The sequence below is a fragment of the Malurus melanocephalus genome, unplaced genomic scaffold, assembly GCF_030028575.1.
Source record: "Malurus melanocephalus ecotype Western Australia unplaced genomic scaffold, MMel_1.1 scaffold_320, whole genome shotgun sequence".
Classification (NCBI taxonomy): Eukaryota; Metazoa; Chordata; class Aves; order Passeriformes; family Maluridae; genus Malurus; species Malurus melanocephalus.
This window is the reverse complement of record NW_026623552.1, coordinates 181149-198696: the sequence shown is the minus strand read 5'-3', so window position 1 is coordinate 198696 and position 17548 is coordinate 181149. Positions and strand designations below refer to the sequence as shown.

General features: G+C 41.5%; 1 protein-coding gene across 1 annotated transcript in view; it reads left to right on the top strand.

Moving 5' to 3' along the window:
• Nucleotides 1-17548, top strand: part of CCDC85C (coiled-coil domain containing 85C) — a 108178-nt gene that overhangs the window by 65654 nt on the left and 24976 nt on the right. Inside the window, exons 2-3 of the mRNA XM_057377650.1 lie at nucleotides 518-594; nucleotides 16667-16771. Of these exons, the coding sequence (XP_057233633.1) occupies nucleotides 518-594; nucleotides 16667-16771 (182 nt within the window). The remainder of the gene's footprint in view (nucleotides 1-517; nucleotides 595-16666; nucleotides 16772-17548) is intronic.

Here is a 17548-nt window from a genome sequence, read left to right as displayed (position 1 = left end):
CCCTTTGACAGCGCTGGGAGTTGTGGCACTGACCTCCTCTTAGAGCTGTGCCAACAGCTTAGTTTTGTGAGTTTCTCKGTTGTTTTTGAAAGAAAAAGGCACGTGTGTGGAGGGGTTGTTTATTCAAACCTAAAAGGAAACATCTTGTTCTGTTGTGGAGCATGTTGGTGCATTCTAGATGAATGAGAATGGCTTTCAAAACTAGGAAATTGCTTTTATAAAAATACAAAACACGGTGTTTCAACTTCACTTTCATTCTAGATTCTCCCCCCCCCCATACCTCAAACTGGTGGCATTGATGCAGATTGACAGAAGATATTGCTGTTGCTGAATCTCAGATTTTTAGTGAAAAAAGTCTTTGACAGAGTCCCTCCTCAGCCTAAACACTTAGGGTTTTATTTATCAAGTCTTTCCCAAACTTTCCCTCCACAGAGTGGGAAAACATACTGCTGTCTGACAATACTTCCCTGTAACACAAAAAGCTTTAATGTGGTTTCTTCTTTTTCTTTTCCTAAAGATTCGTCTTCCAACTATATCAGGCAACTTGAAACAAAAGTGAAACTGCTGGAGGATGACAACAAGCTTCTTTCCCAGGTAAGTTTTATTTCTAATAGATGCTAGTGTGGCTCGGTTCTCCTGTTTCTATGTGGTTGTGTCTGACTGCCCATTTGACTGCACAAGGGCTTCTGGCAAACATCCTGCCTAGGAAGAACATAATTCATATTAACCTCACATGGATAGCATTTGGTCTCCTTTTGTTAAAATTAAAAAAAAAATAGGGAAAAGTAGGTGAATCCTCTTTCTATATGTGTTTCAGAGATGCATTAATGCCTCCCTGCAGAGCTCCTTGATCCACCTCTGCTCCTGGGGATGCTGTGAGGGTCCAACACTGCCTGTGTCCTTGCTGTAGGATTTTGTCTTGCTTGCCCATTTACATTGACTTTTATCTTGTCGTAAGGGGAGACTGCTGTCAAAGAACAGCCTTGGGAATAGTTTTGTGTGGTACCGGCTCCTAGCTTTTATTTGAGATCTTACTTAAATCTGAACAGACTCTCTAAAGTGGCACTTTCAAAGTCTATTCCACGTGCTACWGTGCTTTTGATCACTCCTGATGCTTACCTGTCTTTATATAGCAATGTCAAGCAGTGAGAAGAAAACAGCCATTCTGCCTGGTGTGTCCTCTGGATCCCCTGTAAAACACAGCAGTTGGTGTAAACAGGGGCAGCTCTGCTGCCTTCAATAAGCCATTGTCTATTTAAACCACTGGAAAAATTACACTTTTATTCCTGTTCTTTGCATCTTTTCACTGTTTTGTGTTCTATCTTCATGGCATTTTAAAGGTTTTTTTTCTATACTTTGCTTTTTACTTCAAGCACTACATTTCACAGTCATTTTGTTCCAGATTCTTCCCAATTATGAGATTGGAAATAAAGAAGGCCTTGTTATATTTTTWAAAAAATGCCTTTTTGCCACTTTATGTTGTGGTTCTTTGAGGTTCTTTGCATTTTGCCAAATCGGTGAATAGACTATTTCAGGATCTCATTTTAAAAATATTCTCAATTAAAATAAACAAACAAAAATAATAAAGTGCTCTATGCTTGCTGAAGTTTCAATAAAATAATTTTGCTCAAATGATATTTTTTTCTGAAATACACATTTTGATCTGACTGTGAGCTTTTTTAAAGATTGCTCCTTTTTCCCAGCGTACTCATTGGCATTACTGGCCATGAAACAAAACTCATAGGGCACCAAAGGGTTAAACCCCAAAAGGGTGCTCAACTCAACAGCTTTGGAGTTGCTTCATGTATTAATCGATTGCTAATTTAATTTTAACTCCCTCTGTCTTTCTCCCAAACTGTGGCTGAGCTGGTGTCTGGTGGCGGTCGAAACCCCAGAGTGTTTAATTGGAGCTATTGATGAGCAGATGGTCAGCGGGTGGGCAGTTGGGATGTGCATGGATTTGGGGATGGGCTCCGTGTGCCCTTGGCCCAGCTTTGTCCTGCACAGCCAAGCACATTACTCTGTCAGATCTGCCTTAGGAGGTCAAAAAAAATTGGTGGTGATGAATAGGGGATGAATGGCTGCATAGGCTTACTGCATAAACAGAGTAAAAAAAAAATAAAACCTGGAGTTGTTTCTCCAAGGAGGATAAAACCCAGTTARTTTTGGGGTGCTTGGGGCTGCTTCAGGTTCATGCATCAACCCTTCACCTGTGTGCTGCCCTGGGTGTGAAAGCTGTGCCTTTTCCTCTGCTGTCCTCAAGTGTCATCACCTTCTGGTGATAACTTCTYGTTATTACAAATATTTGAATCCAGGAGGGAGGGAAATTCCTTCGAAATAACTCTGTTCTGGAGAAGGTCAGGCACCTCCCCAACAACAGCAGGCACTGATGCCAGCCTGACTGTGATGTGCTGTGCAGCCCCTGTGTGATGTCTCAATGGCCCTCAAAAAGACCAGGATCCAACCTCTTTTAGATGACATTCAGGAAATAACTTTATTTATTGTACGCAGGGAGTCAGCTTTCCTTAGGGCGACAGGACTACTGAAGCTACCATGGACTGGGTGAACTCCCTGGGAATACTGAGCTGCATCACCTCCAGCCTGTCAGGCTGCACACTTAGATGTGGATTTTTTTTCTCTTTAAATGAGAAAGATTAGGAAAATCTGTATAGACACAAACTCGCATGCATATGTACATGTAGCTCCCAGTACTTCCCCAAAAAGTATAATGCACTATGCACTTACTGCGTTTTTACTTGCTTAGTCTGATTGGAAAGTGTTTAGCTGTTGCCATGCGGATCTTGGGATAAGACTCCAGTCAAAAAGGATCCTGGCAAACTTTCTCCTGTTTTGAAAGTTGCCAGGTGATCCTGGCTGTTTGAACTCTGCCGTGCCAAACTGGCTTGTCAACACCAAAGTCACATTTTAACTCGGCTTGGCTTTCTCCCTGGGAGTATTGACTTTGCAATAATATTTGCAGCCTGGTGTCAAGAAGTTCTATCACCAGCGTGCTGAGGAGCGATGAAACCTGACGTCCTAAGTAACAAACAGTGCCTGTGCATTAAGGGATTAACAAATCAGGGGTGGTTATGGAAGTCTTCCTGGCTTCTTTCCAAGTGCTAAACACAGAGTTGAAATAGTGCTTCATCCAGAGAAACCCGAGAAGGCCGGTGCTGCAAAGGATATTTGCAAGCTTTATGGCAGGATTTATGTTCCAGTGGCCAGTGACACAACAGCCCTTTGCTGGCTGGTGCATCTGAGRGAGATTTGTTGCTTTATCTTCTTCAGCATGTCTGGAGTGAAGGTGTGCTGAGAGCTGGTGTCTTTGGAGCCCTTTCTGGAATCAAGTGGTTGCCGCCTGCATATTTTCTTCTGCTTCCCAACATATCCTTTCTCCATAAGCACTTTGGAAGATAGCCTCAGTGGGACAGGCAAAAATTCCTCAACCTGTGCCTGGCAGCTGCTCTGCTGCACTGTACGTGCCACCTGCAGGTGTGCTGGGATTCACACTTCTGTTTTTCTAGGGGTTTATTTGAACAGGTTAATGGAGTAAGCTTTTCTCACTCTTGGGACATCAAGAAATACTATCTGACAACCCACACTTTGCTGTAGGAGGAAAGTAAATGGACATAAAGGTGTTATTATGATAGCCATATATGTGTTGGGGTGTTGGATTTTTTACTTCTTTTGCTTTCTGGGGAAGGAGATGTGTATTTCCAGTTGGGAAATGAGCTGCTTCTGACTTTGCTAACCCATCAGTAATCATCACTCTCCCCACTGTCRTTTCTCTGAGGAGAAACAACTCCAGGTTTTATTTTTTTTGACTCTGTTTATGCTGTGATATTTTGTTGGCATGGCCACGTCAGCTAGAAGGTCATGYTCCTGGGGGCATTGCTGGTAAAATTTCTGGCACCGGTTCTGGCAACCTGCAACTTTTGTTGCCCTGGTTTATATTGTTTGGGGAGAGGTTGTAGCAAATGCCACTACCAGAAAAGGCCCCTCAATCCTGCTCTCCAGTWCTGGTAGGTGTCTGTGGTGTAGCCACAGTGGTAAAGTCCCCACAGAGCCCACAAGTTTTAATTGTAAAGAAAAAGAATGTAAAGTCCTCTGAGGAATGTTGGGTGTTGGTTTCAGAAAGCTTCACGGGACACACTTTTTTAGTCTCAAATTTTCCAGGGAAGAAGTGCACTGAGTTCTTCTSGGTTGGTCTGTGCAACATCACATGGGTGAAGTCTTGATTTTCCTCTGGGTCATTGTGGGAAATGCCCAGGAGGGCTGGTGTTAACCTTTCTTTGGTAGTAMCTGGTTGACTTGGAGAGGGTACCTTCCATATCCATATTTGCTTTCCATTCCTCTGATCGGGAAATGTCCAAGCACAAAATACACTCCAGCTGCTCATGCTGCCCCTTGAACTAAAARGGAATTTTTGATTACACACTTGCCCCTTAAGGTTAGAGAGACATGTATTTAATACATTTAGGAGCTCCAAAGGTCGAATCCTTTGGAGTAGTTTCATAACTAATGCATACATTTTAGAGATAATAACACCAACAAACTTCTGGCCATTCTTTCACATTATTTTGCATTTTCAGCTCATTCTGTAAACTCGCAGGGATTGAGCACTTCTAACTAAAACTGAAGTTTGTAGGCTGTGTAGACTCATCACCCTGTTCTGTCTCCTTGTAATGTAAGTACTGGCTGTCAGGACTCCTTTTGGTTTATAGTCTCTGCTGAGCTGTGTCTACCTTTTCCCTTGAGGACAGGAATGCCAGAGGCATTTTTCTGTTCAGAGGTGCCCTGAGCACATTACACACCTTTGTTTCAGAAAAGCCTAGCTTTTAACAAAGCAGAGGCATTGGGCAAGTGAGGCTCTAACTGGATGTTTGACAATCAGGTCCTGGTGCCTCTTTCTGGGAAAATTTCAAGTCCCCTGCTGCAGAGCAGAAACAACAAAAAAAAAATTGTTCTCTAGGGAGTGAAARCCCTTGAGATTTATGAGGAACAAAAGAGTGTTTAATTAAAATTGCCAAATAGACTTCAGTAGCACCAGCACTTCACAGCAGTTCAGCCTGCTAGCTGACTGCGATTTACAATATCCTTGGAAGATCTTTTGAGCATCCCTAGAAGTTTTTGAAAACTGTTCTTAGTCTTGCTTTTAAGATACTGCATGGTTTTCCTGAATTAAAGAAGGCTGCAGATGTAGGGTTAATAAAATGATAGCAGGCAATGCCTGTTAACACTGCTATTAAAACAGGGCTGAGGTGTTTGAGCAAGGAACTTGCATGGTCACAGAATCTGCAGGCTGCCACAATTCTTAGGCAAATGGGATCTTGGCACAGCCCTGCACTCAGCAGGCAGTTTCTTGCATATCGTTCTGGAAACAAGGAAGAAAATCTGGACCCCAGGGTGGAAAAGAGTCTGACAGTCATTAGTAGTGCAAAGAACAAGGATGTAAATGCCATTCTGTGGAGAGCCTGATCTCTTCCCAAGGAGGAGATAAAGAAATTGCCCACAATGTGCTGGCTGGCTCCAGGAGAGTCAGAGTGCAATTTCCTCTGTTGTTTTATTATCAGTCACTTCTGTGCCAAGTCTGCCATTAACAGTTCCTGCTTGTGGCGTTGCCTCTCGGCTCTCAGAGTTGCTGTAAGGTCTTAATATTTGGGCCTCTCCGTCAATTGGCTCTGGAGGTTTGTTTGAGGCCATGGCTTGTGCCAGGAGCATTGCACACACTCACCACGACAGGAACAAAATTACGAACCTGTCTAATTTCCCCAAAGTCTACCTATTGTTTGTGCATGAGGAGGATAAGTATAATTGCTTTAATTTAAGGTCTCACAGGGGAAATTGGATTTTTTTTTTGTAATACAGAGCAACTCAGACATGAAAGCTTTCCAGGCAGTTGGTCTCCATTTAAATTCAGAATACTGAAGGGAATGTGCCCTCAGTTACTGCATTAGCATTTTTTAGACAGTGTTTAAATGTTTAGTGGCATATTAATTTTAAGTAATAAAAAGATCCATATTTGGGGTCATGTCCAAATATTCCTTTCAAGTCAATGGTGAGAATTCCTACAGGACTCCATGCATTTTGGAGTACGCTCTGGAAGAACCAGATTTTCATCAGACCTTCTCTCTAGAGACCTTGTCTTGTGAGACCTTTCACGAGGCTTCTCTCAAAACATTGATTTAGGCCTCTAACTGCACTACACTGCATACATGTTTAAATGCAAAAATGTTGACAGAATCCCTCAACTGTTGCATAGTTGTGGCAGCAGAATCTTCAATAAAACAAAGCATGCAAAACCAATCAATGTCCAAATGTGTTCATTTCACCTCCTTCTTTTATGAATTGCAATGACAAGACTCATCTGACCAATTTGCTATCCAATAAATTGAGTTGAGATGTAAGTAAACAATATGTACTTATTGAATAAAAGGTTTTTCATCCCCAAATAAGAGATATAAAGCTTTATAAAAGCAGTTCAAAGACTGCATCCAAAATACCTTCAAGCCCTTTAAGTMAGTGGAATTCTTTTTGTTTACTTTGGTCACCAAGGGCTTGGGCTGCTACCTATGAAAATAAATATTCTCTTGCATTCATGCACTTCTAAATTGAATGATCAGTGATAGAAATGAGCAACTTGTAATGAAATCTGGGTGGTGTACTGTGTGTTCTGGGGGTTGTCACCTGTGGTATCCAGGAATTTTACAGGCATATAAATAGAGTTCCTAAAAAWCCTAGGAAATATAACTCAACAAGATCTGGATACAGAAGTTGACTAACAGATAGACAGGGACATACTGGGGTAATTGAATMTTACAAATTTAAGACAATCATACAATTTCTTGCAACTTAAAATTTTGGAAGGGCTGGAGCTGAATTTCTGTGTTGGAGAGAGATGYGCACACACAAAGCTCTGCCATGCCCCATTTGTTTCTGTTGTGGGTAAGCAAGAACATTGCATTTAATGAGGCTCAGTTTAACCTCCAGCTGTGAAATACAGGATTAGTCATATCCTGTGCTTAACCAGCTTTGTAACAATTTCACTAGATTCCACTTTTTTTCTCTGTATGAGGACAGGACCAGGGAAAAAGCTCTTAACTGCAGTTAGATCAGGCTATGAGGAAGCAGCTTTTTGTGTCTTTGAAACATGTGGAGAAGTTCAAAGTACGCAGAGTCTTAGTGACCGGTCCATCTGAGAAGTACTGAAAAATGTCTTGAGGGGAAACTAAGCAATAACTGAAGAGGCTCAAAAACAGATTTTTGCAATGAGTAAAATGCCAAATTCAAGCCCAGATCAAGAAAAAWTCAGAGTTTGATATCTGAAAACAGCTTGGGCCACAATGGGAAGGGTATTAATCACTCGTTGCCTGGGGAGGAAAAAAAAAAAAAAGCCTCCTTACCCAAAACTATAAGTTTGTTACAAGATTTCCAGTTTTGTTTTGTTTGTTGTGAAGCCAAAAATGCAAATCTATATCTTCATAAATGACTTTTAAAGAATATTCAGATTACCTCATAAAAATTGAGACTGGCTGTAATTGACTCTGTCCTGGTTCAGCAGAGAGCTTGGAACATGGGGCGTGATCCCCCAGAGGAGAGGGACTTGAACGCCCGGCAGAGCCCTCAGACAGGGACCYTTCAGGAGACGTTTCAAGTCTTTATTTTTCTCATTCCCAACAACTCTGTTGTTTCATGGGATRTGGGGAGTACCTTGAAGGCAGCCCRATGGTGTTGCTGTGGCTGAGATGCTGGGAGGAGGTGCAGTGGTTTTTCTTTGTCCTCCTTGCCTTGAGTGCAGTTGACAGGAGAAAATGAAACGTGTAGGGGGATGGTCCAGACCTACATCCATTTCTACATCTACATCCATGGAGGAGCTGGGGCAGCATTCCTGAGCTCCTCCACTGCTCCCCTAGTGAAGACACTGATTTTGGTCCTGATGAGCCACAAATGGGCTCTATTTGTCTGACTCTGACACTTGTGGCATGCAAGCCACAGACCAGCCTTGGGCTGCACCAAATGCTGCTGGCTGTAGCTCCATTTGGCTTTTTTAACTATTGAGCTGCATTTCCATTGGGGTTATAGGCTGTGATTCTTGAATGTCTCAGCCGTGCCAGCTCATATTTCCTCTTGAGCAAAGCCTGCCASTTGTGTGATTATAATTATATACTGCAATTTGGTTTGAACTGATTATCTGAGTCTCCTGTGAGCTATGGGCTTGATCTTTCTCTGCAGATCTAAAGCAAGAGGACAAAAATACTGATATCCTTGAGTATTAACAGTGTCCTAAAGTTCTGTACCTAGTTACTACAGAGAATGGAGAGGCTTGAAACTTGCACTGCTTTTATTGCATATGCCCCACAGAGATACTAATAAAAGTCTTTTTCCAGGAGTGATTTTACATGGTAAAATCTGCTAAGCCTCTTCCTGACAGTGTCCAGCCTTTCCCAAATTTGTTAGCTCCCCCAAGAATAGAGAATTCCAGCTGTCACCAATGCAGCCAGGTGAAATCTCGTTGCCCCTCCAGCTTCTATGAGCAYAGATCACCATGTGAGGGGGAAGTCAAAGCATAGTCAGAAGTGGGGATCCTCRTCTCTGTGTTACGTTTGTGTATGGCTGAGGTCCAGCCATGGCACAATGCCCAAATGCATTTCCAATCCCACATGAATGACTGAAAATGCATTTACTGATGGAACTGGCTGAGGCTGTGACCTCCTGGCTGAATACTGCAGAGGGATTCAGGGGAGTAGGTGTCTTGACAGACTGTTATCCTCTAAAGCCTTTGTCACCCTTCAGGAGTGATCCCCAGATGCGCTGCACGTACAACAGGGATATGAACCAGTGTAAAGGAATTTAATCTCTCCTCTTGCAGAAAGCTCATATTATTGCATGACATGGAAGATGTTAAATAGTTTTAATCCCATCCCTAAATTTTTTCTTCCTTATTTGCAGAGTTCTTTCAAAATCAAATACGTTGATTTTTTTTTATTGCACTCTCATGTGTGAATTTCCAACTTGCCTGATAAATGCTGTTGAAGCTAATGGGACTCTTCACATATACTTAAAGTCAGACATGTGCTTTGCTGAGCTTATTTTTGCTTGAATATGTCTTGTAGCGATAAGTGCAGTTACTGAACCTTAATTCAATTATTTGCTAGCTTCACACAGTAAAATTGCCCGTCCCTCAGATTCCTGGCACAGGAGATGCTAAAACATGGATTAATGAGATAAGGGGGAAATGYTTGTGCAAGGTCATGTGGTGGGGGATGTTTTCTGGGGCACAAGGCTGCCAGATAGGGCCATTCACTTGTGATGCTGAGGTCAGGAGAAACAGGGGCCACTGTCCTGATGCCCATGCGAGAGCWGTGCAAGGCAGGTGCTTTGCACCACCTTCTTCACGTTATTTGAGATGTGTTTTGGTTTTCTTTTAGCTCAGCCAAAAATTTCTGCTCTGCTGTGCTGCCTAAGACTGTCTTGGGCCAGGTTGTTTTTCTAGAGCTCTGTGCTCAGGTAGTGCCATGGACCTCTGCAGGTGTGGTAAAATGCCTGTAGCTCTGCACAAGAGTGAGGTGATCAAGCTTTATCAACTCTTTGGGGGTCAGCATACTCTGAGTCTGCATAGTAAGATGCTAAAGCTGGTACAGATAAGAATGGCTTCTGCAGGGCTTCATTCATCAATGTGGCAAAAGGGTTGAAGTAATAATAATAATAATAATAATAATAATAATAATAATAATAATAACAACAATAATAATAATAATAATAATAATAATTGCTGCAGGTAAGACCCTTTGGTCATTTGTGGTAAAGATACAAGGTCTTTTCAAGATGATAAAAGAAATTCTTTTCTATTAAGTTTCCACATGTATGATGTTCTGTTCCCTTCTAGCTGGCTGACTGCAACAGCTTGCCACGAAATTTCAGTAAGGCAGAGAGAGCTAATGCATCCAYGAGCAGCTTCTTGGATCTGGGGGCTGCCTTTTAATACTGCTGCTGGTTGTTTGGGGCTCTGATTGCTTGTTCTTTCACTTGCTAATGTGGGTGATTTCCATTTTTTAATCATCTGAATGTCTTAAATATACCACTAATTTATTTTTATTTCCCTCTTGTACTTGTGCAGAAGACATTGGTTAGTAATATCTGAGTTTTGGCCAATTTCATTACATTTACCTACATGAAGAGAAGTGGGCACTTTCAGTTAAATTGCTGCTGGAAATAACAGGAAAAGATTTTGAGCTAAACCTTCCATTTAATTACTCAGTTGCARACAATGGGTTGTTGAGTGTCAAAACTGAGGCAGTTTCAATTACTGGAACAATTATGGTTTAGAAGATTGTTGCTGATAGGTTTACAAATTAGTATTCCAGTGACAGGCAAGTAATCCAGTTAATGGGCAGTGCGAGAGTCCATAAAGATGAAGGCARCCTGACATAATGAGCTGAAATAAAACCTTCTGGGTCTTTTTTCCCTCTTCACAAATGTGTATAGTCAAAAGCCAAGGTCTCAACAGAGTTTTCCATTTAATACCCAAGATTTATGGGGTGAAACTAAAATCTGAAGAATGATTTTTTTTTTTAAATATAAACTTTTTTTTTTTCACCTAGAGAATTACCCAAAGCATAAGCCCAAATCCTTATGGGCTTGCATGGCTGTGATGCCCTTGGCCTATTGCTAAAGACCAGGTTCACTCTGATGTTCAAATGATGGCTGAAGGAATTCCTGTGCTTCATGAAAGGGGAGCTAGCCACTAAAAATGGAAATTGCTTGTCTGTCAGAGGGCTGGGTGATGGTGTGGCATAATAATTTGTCTRAAGAAAATCTTCTGAACTGGTGTCAATAAGGATATGTTCTCTTGTCAATATTGAGTGCCTTGCAGTATTCCTTTCCATCTAGTTGCATTTTTATGTTGTTACATAATTTCTTCTAAAGTTATGTTGAAAGCAGATATAATATTAATACATTTAARTGGTGCAAAGTGTAATCTGCTGTCTCTTGAGCTTAGTGCAAGTGGGTCTGCCTTGTAGGAAAATGAAGCTGATTATTATAAACCCTCAGAAATGACAGCCCTTTGGGAGGTCTGCTGTCAGTGACTCATGTATGCTCAATTCTCTGTATTCTGGACACATTTTGCCATCCCTTTGTAAAGGGACTCCCCAGAGGTAAACAAGGGGCTTTCTAGGACTCCTCACCTTCAAATGGGCACTTTGTTGTGTGTTTTTTAAAATTAYTTGTGGACCAGGAGAGAAAGTTTTCACAGAGCAGGAGGTTAGAAATGAGTTACTGAGAGGTGAAGAGAGCAGCCTGTCAGGGGCTCAGCTGCAGTCCTCAGGTGACACTGGCTCTGTCCCTCATTGCTCCCCAGTGCAGCAGAAGGACATAGGACTCCAGCAGCTCTTTGTCACATCTACCGAGCTCCAGGGSTGCCTTGGATACTGCCTTGGATACACTCAGGCAGGGGATGCCCATGTTTAGACACCCAAATTGCTCCCAAATGGCCCCACAGCCCATGGGGAGAAGGGAAGCTGTGACCCTTTCTGAAGGCTTTAATATTTCCACAGGGCGTAGGGTCAAACTGATCATTTATGATTAAATACTTTTTTTAACCTCTTTTCAGCCTTCATCTGTTACAACTTATTCAAAAGGAGAAAAAAGTGTTTTCAATTAAAGGCTACTTATGTAACAACCCTGTTTTGAATGCTAATTCATAAATTACTGGGAGCTGACAGTGCTGCTTTTTAATTTTCCTCGGTCACTTCAGCACATAATTCTAATTGAAATCGTTTTTGCTAATCTCTTTCATAAATKCTGAGAACTTTCTGTCAAGTAAATTTCTGCCTTTCAGTATTTAATTTATGTTAAGAACAGTCCATTTTGTTGCATCAAAGCATTTCAGAATTAAATATTTGTCTTCTTTTTTCTCCCTTCTAGCAGAAGTAACACTGAAGGGTAACAGAAAAGATAATTTGTCTAACTTGTCTCTTAAGTTTTCAACACTTTATTGKCACAGTTGGTTCAACATGGCCACAGAGCTGATCTGACTTTACTGGACAGAAACGGAAAGGAAAATAAATGTTTCTTCCTAGTACTTTGACCTTAAAATACCGCAAACACCATCCATCTTCTTGTGTTTTTTGTGTTATTTTTCAATTGAATCACTCAGCACAGTGGGTCAAAAAGTCAGAGGCCACCATTTCTTCTCTCTGCTAGCAGGATAGAAAGCTTTGATAGGAACAAGTGTTTGTTGTTTTCTCGTTGTTTCGGGTTTTTTTTAAATGTAATTTTAGTCTTTGGTAAGCACCACGACTTTAATTTCTATCTCAAGTATTTAAAATTATACATTATTTGTTATGGAAAATACCACTTTCYGCCCATCAAATTGCTTCTGTAATCAAATTGCTTCTGTTTTCTAGACAGAAAAAAAAAGTTGGGCTTGCAGTCTATTTTTACTAAAAAGCTTTATTTTGTTGGCTCTCTTCTTTCTCATTGGTAGGAGTAGACCAAACTCTCCTCCCTGGTGGGAGGGTCATGTCTGTGTCCATTTGTTTCAAAACAGCCTGACAAAAGTTTTGGACTTCGGTCCAGGAGCAGTATCTGCTGGGGTCACTCTTAAGTTCTGCCTAGYTGAAAAATTTAGCAGTAAAAGTTGTGTCATTAATTCCAGGTATTGAAGAGCGATTGTGTCAACGTGACCCCTGTGGGGTGCCAGTGTAGGCAGTGCATGGCACAGGTTTTTTTGGTGAAGGTGTTGCAGGTTTGTCCCCATGCYCATCACCTGCAAAGGGACAGAAGTGCCGAGGGCGGGTCTTGCACTTTTGTACTGCTGCAAAAGTCAGGACTTTTTTTTTATTTTTATTTTTTATTTATTTTTTTTTACTATGGATGAAACTAGTGTTTGAAAAAAAAGTCACTGTAAAAGAGCAAGAGCTGCTCTAGAGTAGTCAATGGGCAGTTGCTGGTGTTTGCTGTGGACAAGTGTATTTGACCAGGTTAAGCAAACACTGGCTGTGAATGTCCTGAGCTCTCACTTGGTCACTGCATCCCTCCTTCCATCTGCTTTTCAGTTTAGGAAACATTTCCCATGAAAGTTCAATTGAGACTGCACACTTTCATTGAGTTTTAGTTCAGACGAAAATGATCGTGCTGATAAATTCCTTGAAACTCCAGAAATGTGAAATGATTTTACCTGAAGGATAATTTATTATAGATATGTTGCCCATTAGTTGAGATAATCTCCAGCAATGATGATGAACAGAGATGATCAGGGATTGTACTCCTAAAATGTCTTTCTGGCTAGAAAAGCAATTTGGGATCCACTTACATCTCAGTAATGAAAATTGGGTAGGGTAATAAGAGATTTCATTTTRTGAGTGAATTGACAATGCAAATATCAGGATTTTTAATTTAGGTTTAAGTGGAGTAATGGCTACTCATTCTGATGCATCATTAGTCATRTTGCTTTTTAATGAGGGATTCACTTTCTTTCCCTTGTTAGCTCTAACACTGATAGCAAAGCCCAAGGAATGTGCAAATGTTTAGGGAGGTCTGCTGAATATGTGTCACTGCACTATTTTAATTGTAAAAAAGAAGAAAAAGCTGTTTTCTTTCTATGGTGAAAAAATAAATGTTTGCTTTCAGTGCAAGGAAGATAAATAGTGCAAAGCTGTGATTGTTAGCCTATTGTAAAAAAACCCCAAGCAATTAGAGTAAGATACATTTGCAATAATTTCTAGAAAATATAGAAGGAAAATTGCATTGAGTGTGGGCTCATGAAAGGGGCTGCTTTATGATAGACAGGGGGAGAAAAAGGTTTAATCTGCCCATSCCTGATAGGGATGTCTTAGAAATAATGGCAGGTGAAGATTATTTTTGCCCTAGCACACTCTGGCCCAAACACCTCACTCCTCTTCTGGATACGTCTCTGCTGAGCATTTTTATTTCTTAGATGTCTTTTCTTTTTCTTGTCGTATTTTTTTCCCTCGTTTTCCTTTCTGTTCTTTAATTAAGAGCTTGTTTTGATGTTCATTGAACTCAGTGGGATCTTTCCATCAAATTGAATGCATTAGGTCAGATTCATAATCAGCAGCCACTGAAACAACCTAACAATAGTTTTGTCACACACTAGTGCAGTCTTAAATGGGATTTGCTTTAAAAAAGCAATAGAACGAATCCATTATAAACACTTGTTAGGGCAGAGTTTTGACTGTATCTSTGTATTTACCAACACAATTTCAACCAATTTAAGACAAATTGAAATTAATGCAGACTTTTGCTCCAGGCAGGAGCATAGGGCAGTTAATTAAATCAATTTAAACCAGTGTATTTTTAGTGACAGCAGTGTGATACTGGGTGTTGTCTGGACTTGGGTTTGGTTGTCTTGGTGGGCAAAGCATTTAGACTTTCGCTGAGGCCAAGCTGCAATGTGATGAAACACATGGTGCATTGAGTGTAGACAACCCATTCAGATTTGGGGGCAAGACAGCAAGACAGCARTTCTGGGATGTTTGGATCCACCAAATCTGCCTTTCTCTGGCCTCTTCCTACACTTCTGATGCCCCATAATCRTGTGGCATCTTGCAGGTCTCAGTGTGGTTTGTGAAAGTTCGAGCCTCTAAAATGCTGTTGAGTCAACGTGCACCCTTTTGGAGCAGAGACTAAAAGGGCATCTGCAACCTCTGGGGTCACCAGCACCAAGATACAACCTCACRTTTTGGCTCTGCTGTTTTATTCTGCTTTTCCCTTGGCTGTGTGAGTGCCCCTCATCACAGATGTGAGGGAAGAGTGCCTGAGCTGCTGAGCTGACAGCCTGAGGAGTGAGTAAGAGAGTGTCAGGACCTTTCCAGGAGGTTGCTGTGTCCCCATACACACAGCTCTGGAGAAGAKGTTGCACACAGCAGGGCAGTGGAAACATCACCAGGCAAGGTGGAATCCTTTCAGGATAACCACCAGGAGACATCACATGCCTGGGACACTGCCAAACTCAGAATCTTCCTTTGTGACCTGCTGACCTTCCTCTGAAGAGATACACCTCCCTGGAATAGTGGTGGAAACTCAGTTTTGTGGCAGTCAYTTTTCAGCTTCAGAAGGAGTTATCTCCTTCAGATCTCTCTCTCTCTCTTTCTCTGACTCTCTGTTGTGAAATATGAAAGAAATATAGGCCACATCTTCTCTCTTCGTAAATTCAGGGGAATCCCAGACATCTGATCTGCTGAACTCATTCTCTATCACTTGATGCCATGTGAGACACAACAGTTCCCAGCAGATTGGGCCATACAGGACTAGCATCCATTTCTCATGATGGCTTTCTTGAGAACTGCCCTTCTCTTCACAGCTTATAAAAGGAAAGTTGATAGGGTGAGGGCTCCAGAATGGTTATGAAAGCACTGGATCACTGTGGGAGTTTTAAACCTAAGAAAACAACGTTTTGAAATAAAACCAAAGCTGAATGTCAACTAAAACAGGACATGTAGCTACAAGAAAACGTTTCTGACACTGATAGAAAATGATGTATCCACTCAGAGTGCACCAATTCTTCTCCTGCAGCAGGAAATGGAAATGAACTTTYGATATTTCCAGAGATTTGTGCACAGCAACAGTCCCTAAAGTCTCCGTTATGTTCAGGCCTTTGGGTTACTCTGGGGTTTTATATATACAATTGAGTTGATTTATGAGATTTCCTGTTAAATTTTATTGCTCCAATGACTTTTCTTTAGTTCTTTTGAAGTAGAAAACATCATTTCTGCAGCAAATGCAAGTCGAAAGTCTTAATGGAGCATAAAAATCTGAAAGGTCATGATTTTTTAGCTTTAAAATAGAGGACAGTGCACTGCTTGGTGCTCTTAAAAATATGAAAAGTTAATGAGGATGTTTATTGGTGATAGAGTCTTCTCCCAGACCTTTGATTTTGACTGCTTGTGTATTGGGTTTTTGTGGGTGTGCTTTTATAAATGAGAAACACTTCTCGCTCTTCACATTTTAAGATCACAGAGAGAGCTAATAAAACAAGGCAGAAACTTTATTCCAGGGAGATCATTTGGCACTCCTAACACCCAGTGGTGCTTCTCTCTTTGAGTGCAGACTATGGGTTACATTTATCTGGTTTCTAGGGTCATGTAGACTGTCTTTATTTATTTGACTATGTTTGAGACCTGTGGGTGCAGGCAAATTTGTAACCAAATAAGAAACTGTCCCTGTCAGCACACATTTTGCAAGCACAGGTGAATCATGGTGGCACTGCTTACAAGCCCTCAATCTAGAAAATGTCTCCTGGTGTGGGGTTTTTTTTTGTTTGTTTTGGGTTTGTGGGACTGTTGTTTTTTTTCTTATTTGACTTAATCTTAAGTATTAAAAATATTTTTTTGTGTTTTATGTACATCTGTACTTTTGTTGAGCATATAGGAGCTTAGGTAAAATAAAAATACCTTCCTCCTGTATCACTTAATATAGCAGACCTTGAACAGTTCACCTCCAACTGCTTGCAGGTGTTTTCTCTTGGTTTGGACATGGAAAAAGCATTTTATTGCAATGTTCACTGTCACTGTTGTTGCAGGGAGAAGTAATGAGAGCAGGTCAGGGGACAGATGTGGTCGTGGGAAAAGCCAGGGCAGCAGGAGAGGCACAGTTTTCTTTCTTCTCATTAATATGGAATGTCCTTTTTCTGTTGTCCTTGCAGCAATCCAGCACGGGGGACCTGAGGACTCTGAGGAAAGGATTGTCCCCGTACCACTCTGAGTCACAGCTCTCATCACTGCCACAGTACCAAGACGCCCTGCAAAATGTAAGAAACATTTCCTTACCAGTGCAGAGGGAGCCCTGGGTTTCCCTGGAGGGGGGCATGGCTGGAGGGGGCACGTGTAGATCACTGGGGAGATCTCCCAAGTGATTATTCACCCTGAAACTGGTGCTGCAAACGTGCAGCTAAAACCTGCAGCTGTTGGAAGGATGGGGAGCCCCTGCAACATTGATCTTTGCCTGAATTTGGTTCATCAACCTCTCAGCTTAGGTTTTCAATCAATTGGCAGTCACTGTTGTGCATCTTTTAAAGTCTTGTTRCACTTGAGCTTCTTCTTGGTAAATGCCCTGTGCCTGCAGTAAAAAAGCTGTTTGTGGATGAGGTTTGTCGGGTGGCTGGCAGTGCATGGACAGGATTGTTTAGTGAGTAAGTTCTTAGGTTTCTCTATATCACAAATGAGGTTTGCGTTTCCTAAGATTTGCCTGCATTGCTTCTCAAACAACAGAATAATCTTGATTAAAGCCTCTTGCAAAAATTGGACACTGTGCTTTTGTGCCAGGGCTCCTTCTGCACCYATGTGCCAGGCATGGCTGAGGACCCTGAGCCCTGCCAGGTTTCCAGATGTTTCCCTCACTGCCTGGGCCTCTGTGTTTGCTTGGTGATACTGTTTTCCAGATTACAGGAAGAGTGTAGAAACAGAGAGTCCTGCTGGGAGTGGGCTGTGAGTGTTATGAATGTGAKCAAAATCCTGATGGCAGCACAGCTGGAGAAGCTCCTTGCTCCATGTCTGGAACACTGGTCAACAGAGCTGTGGGTCCTGTA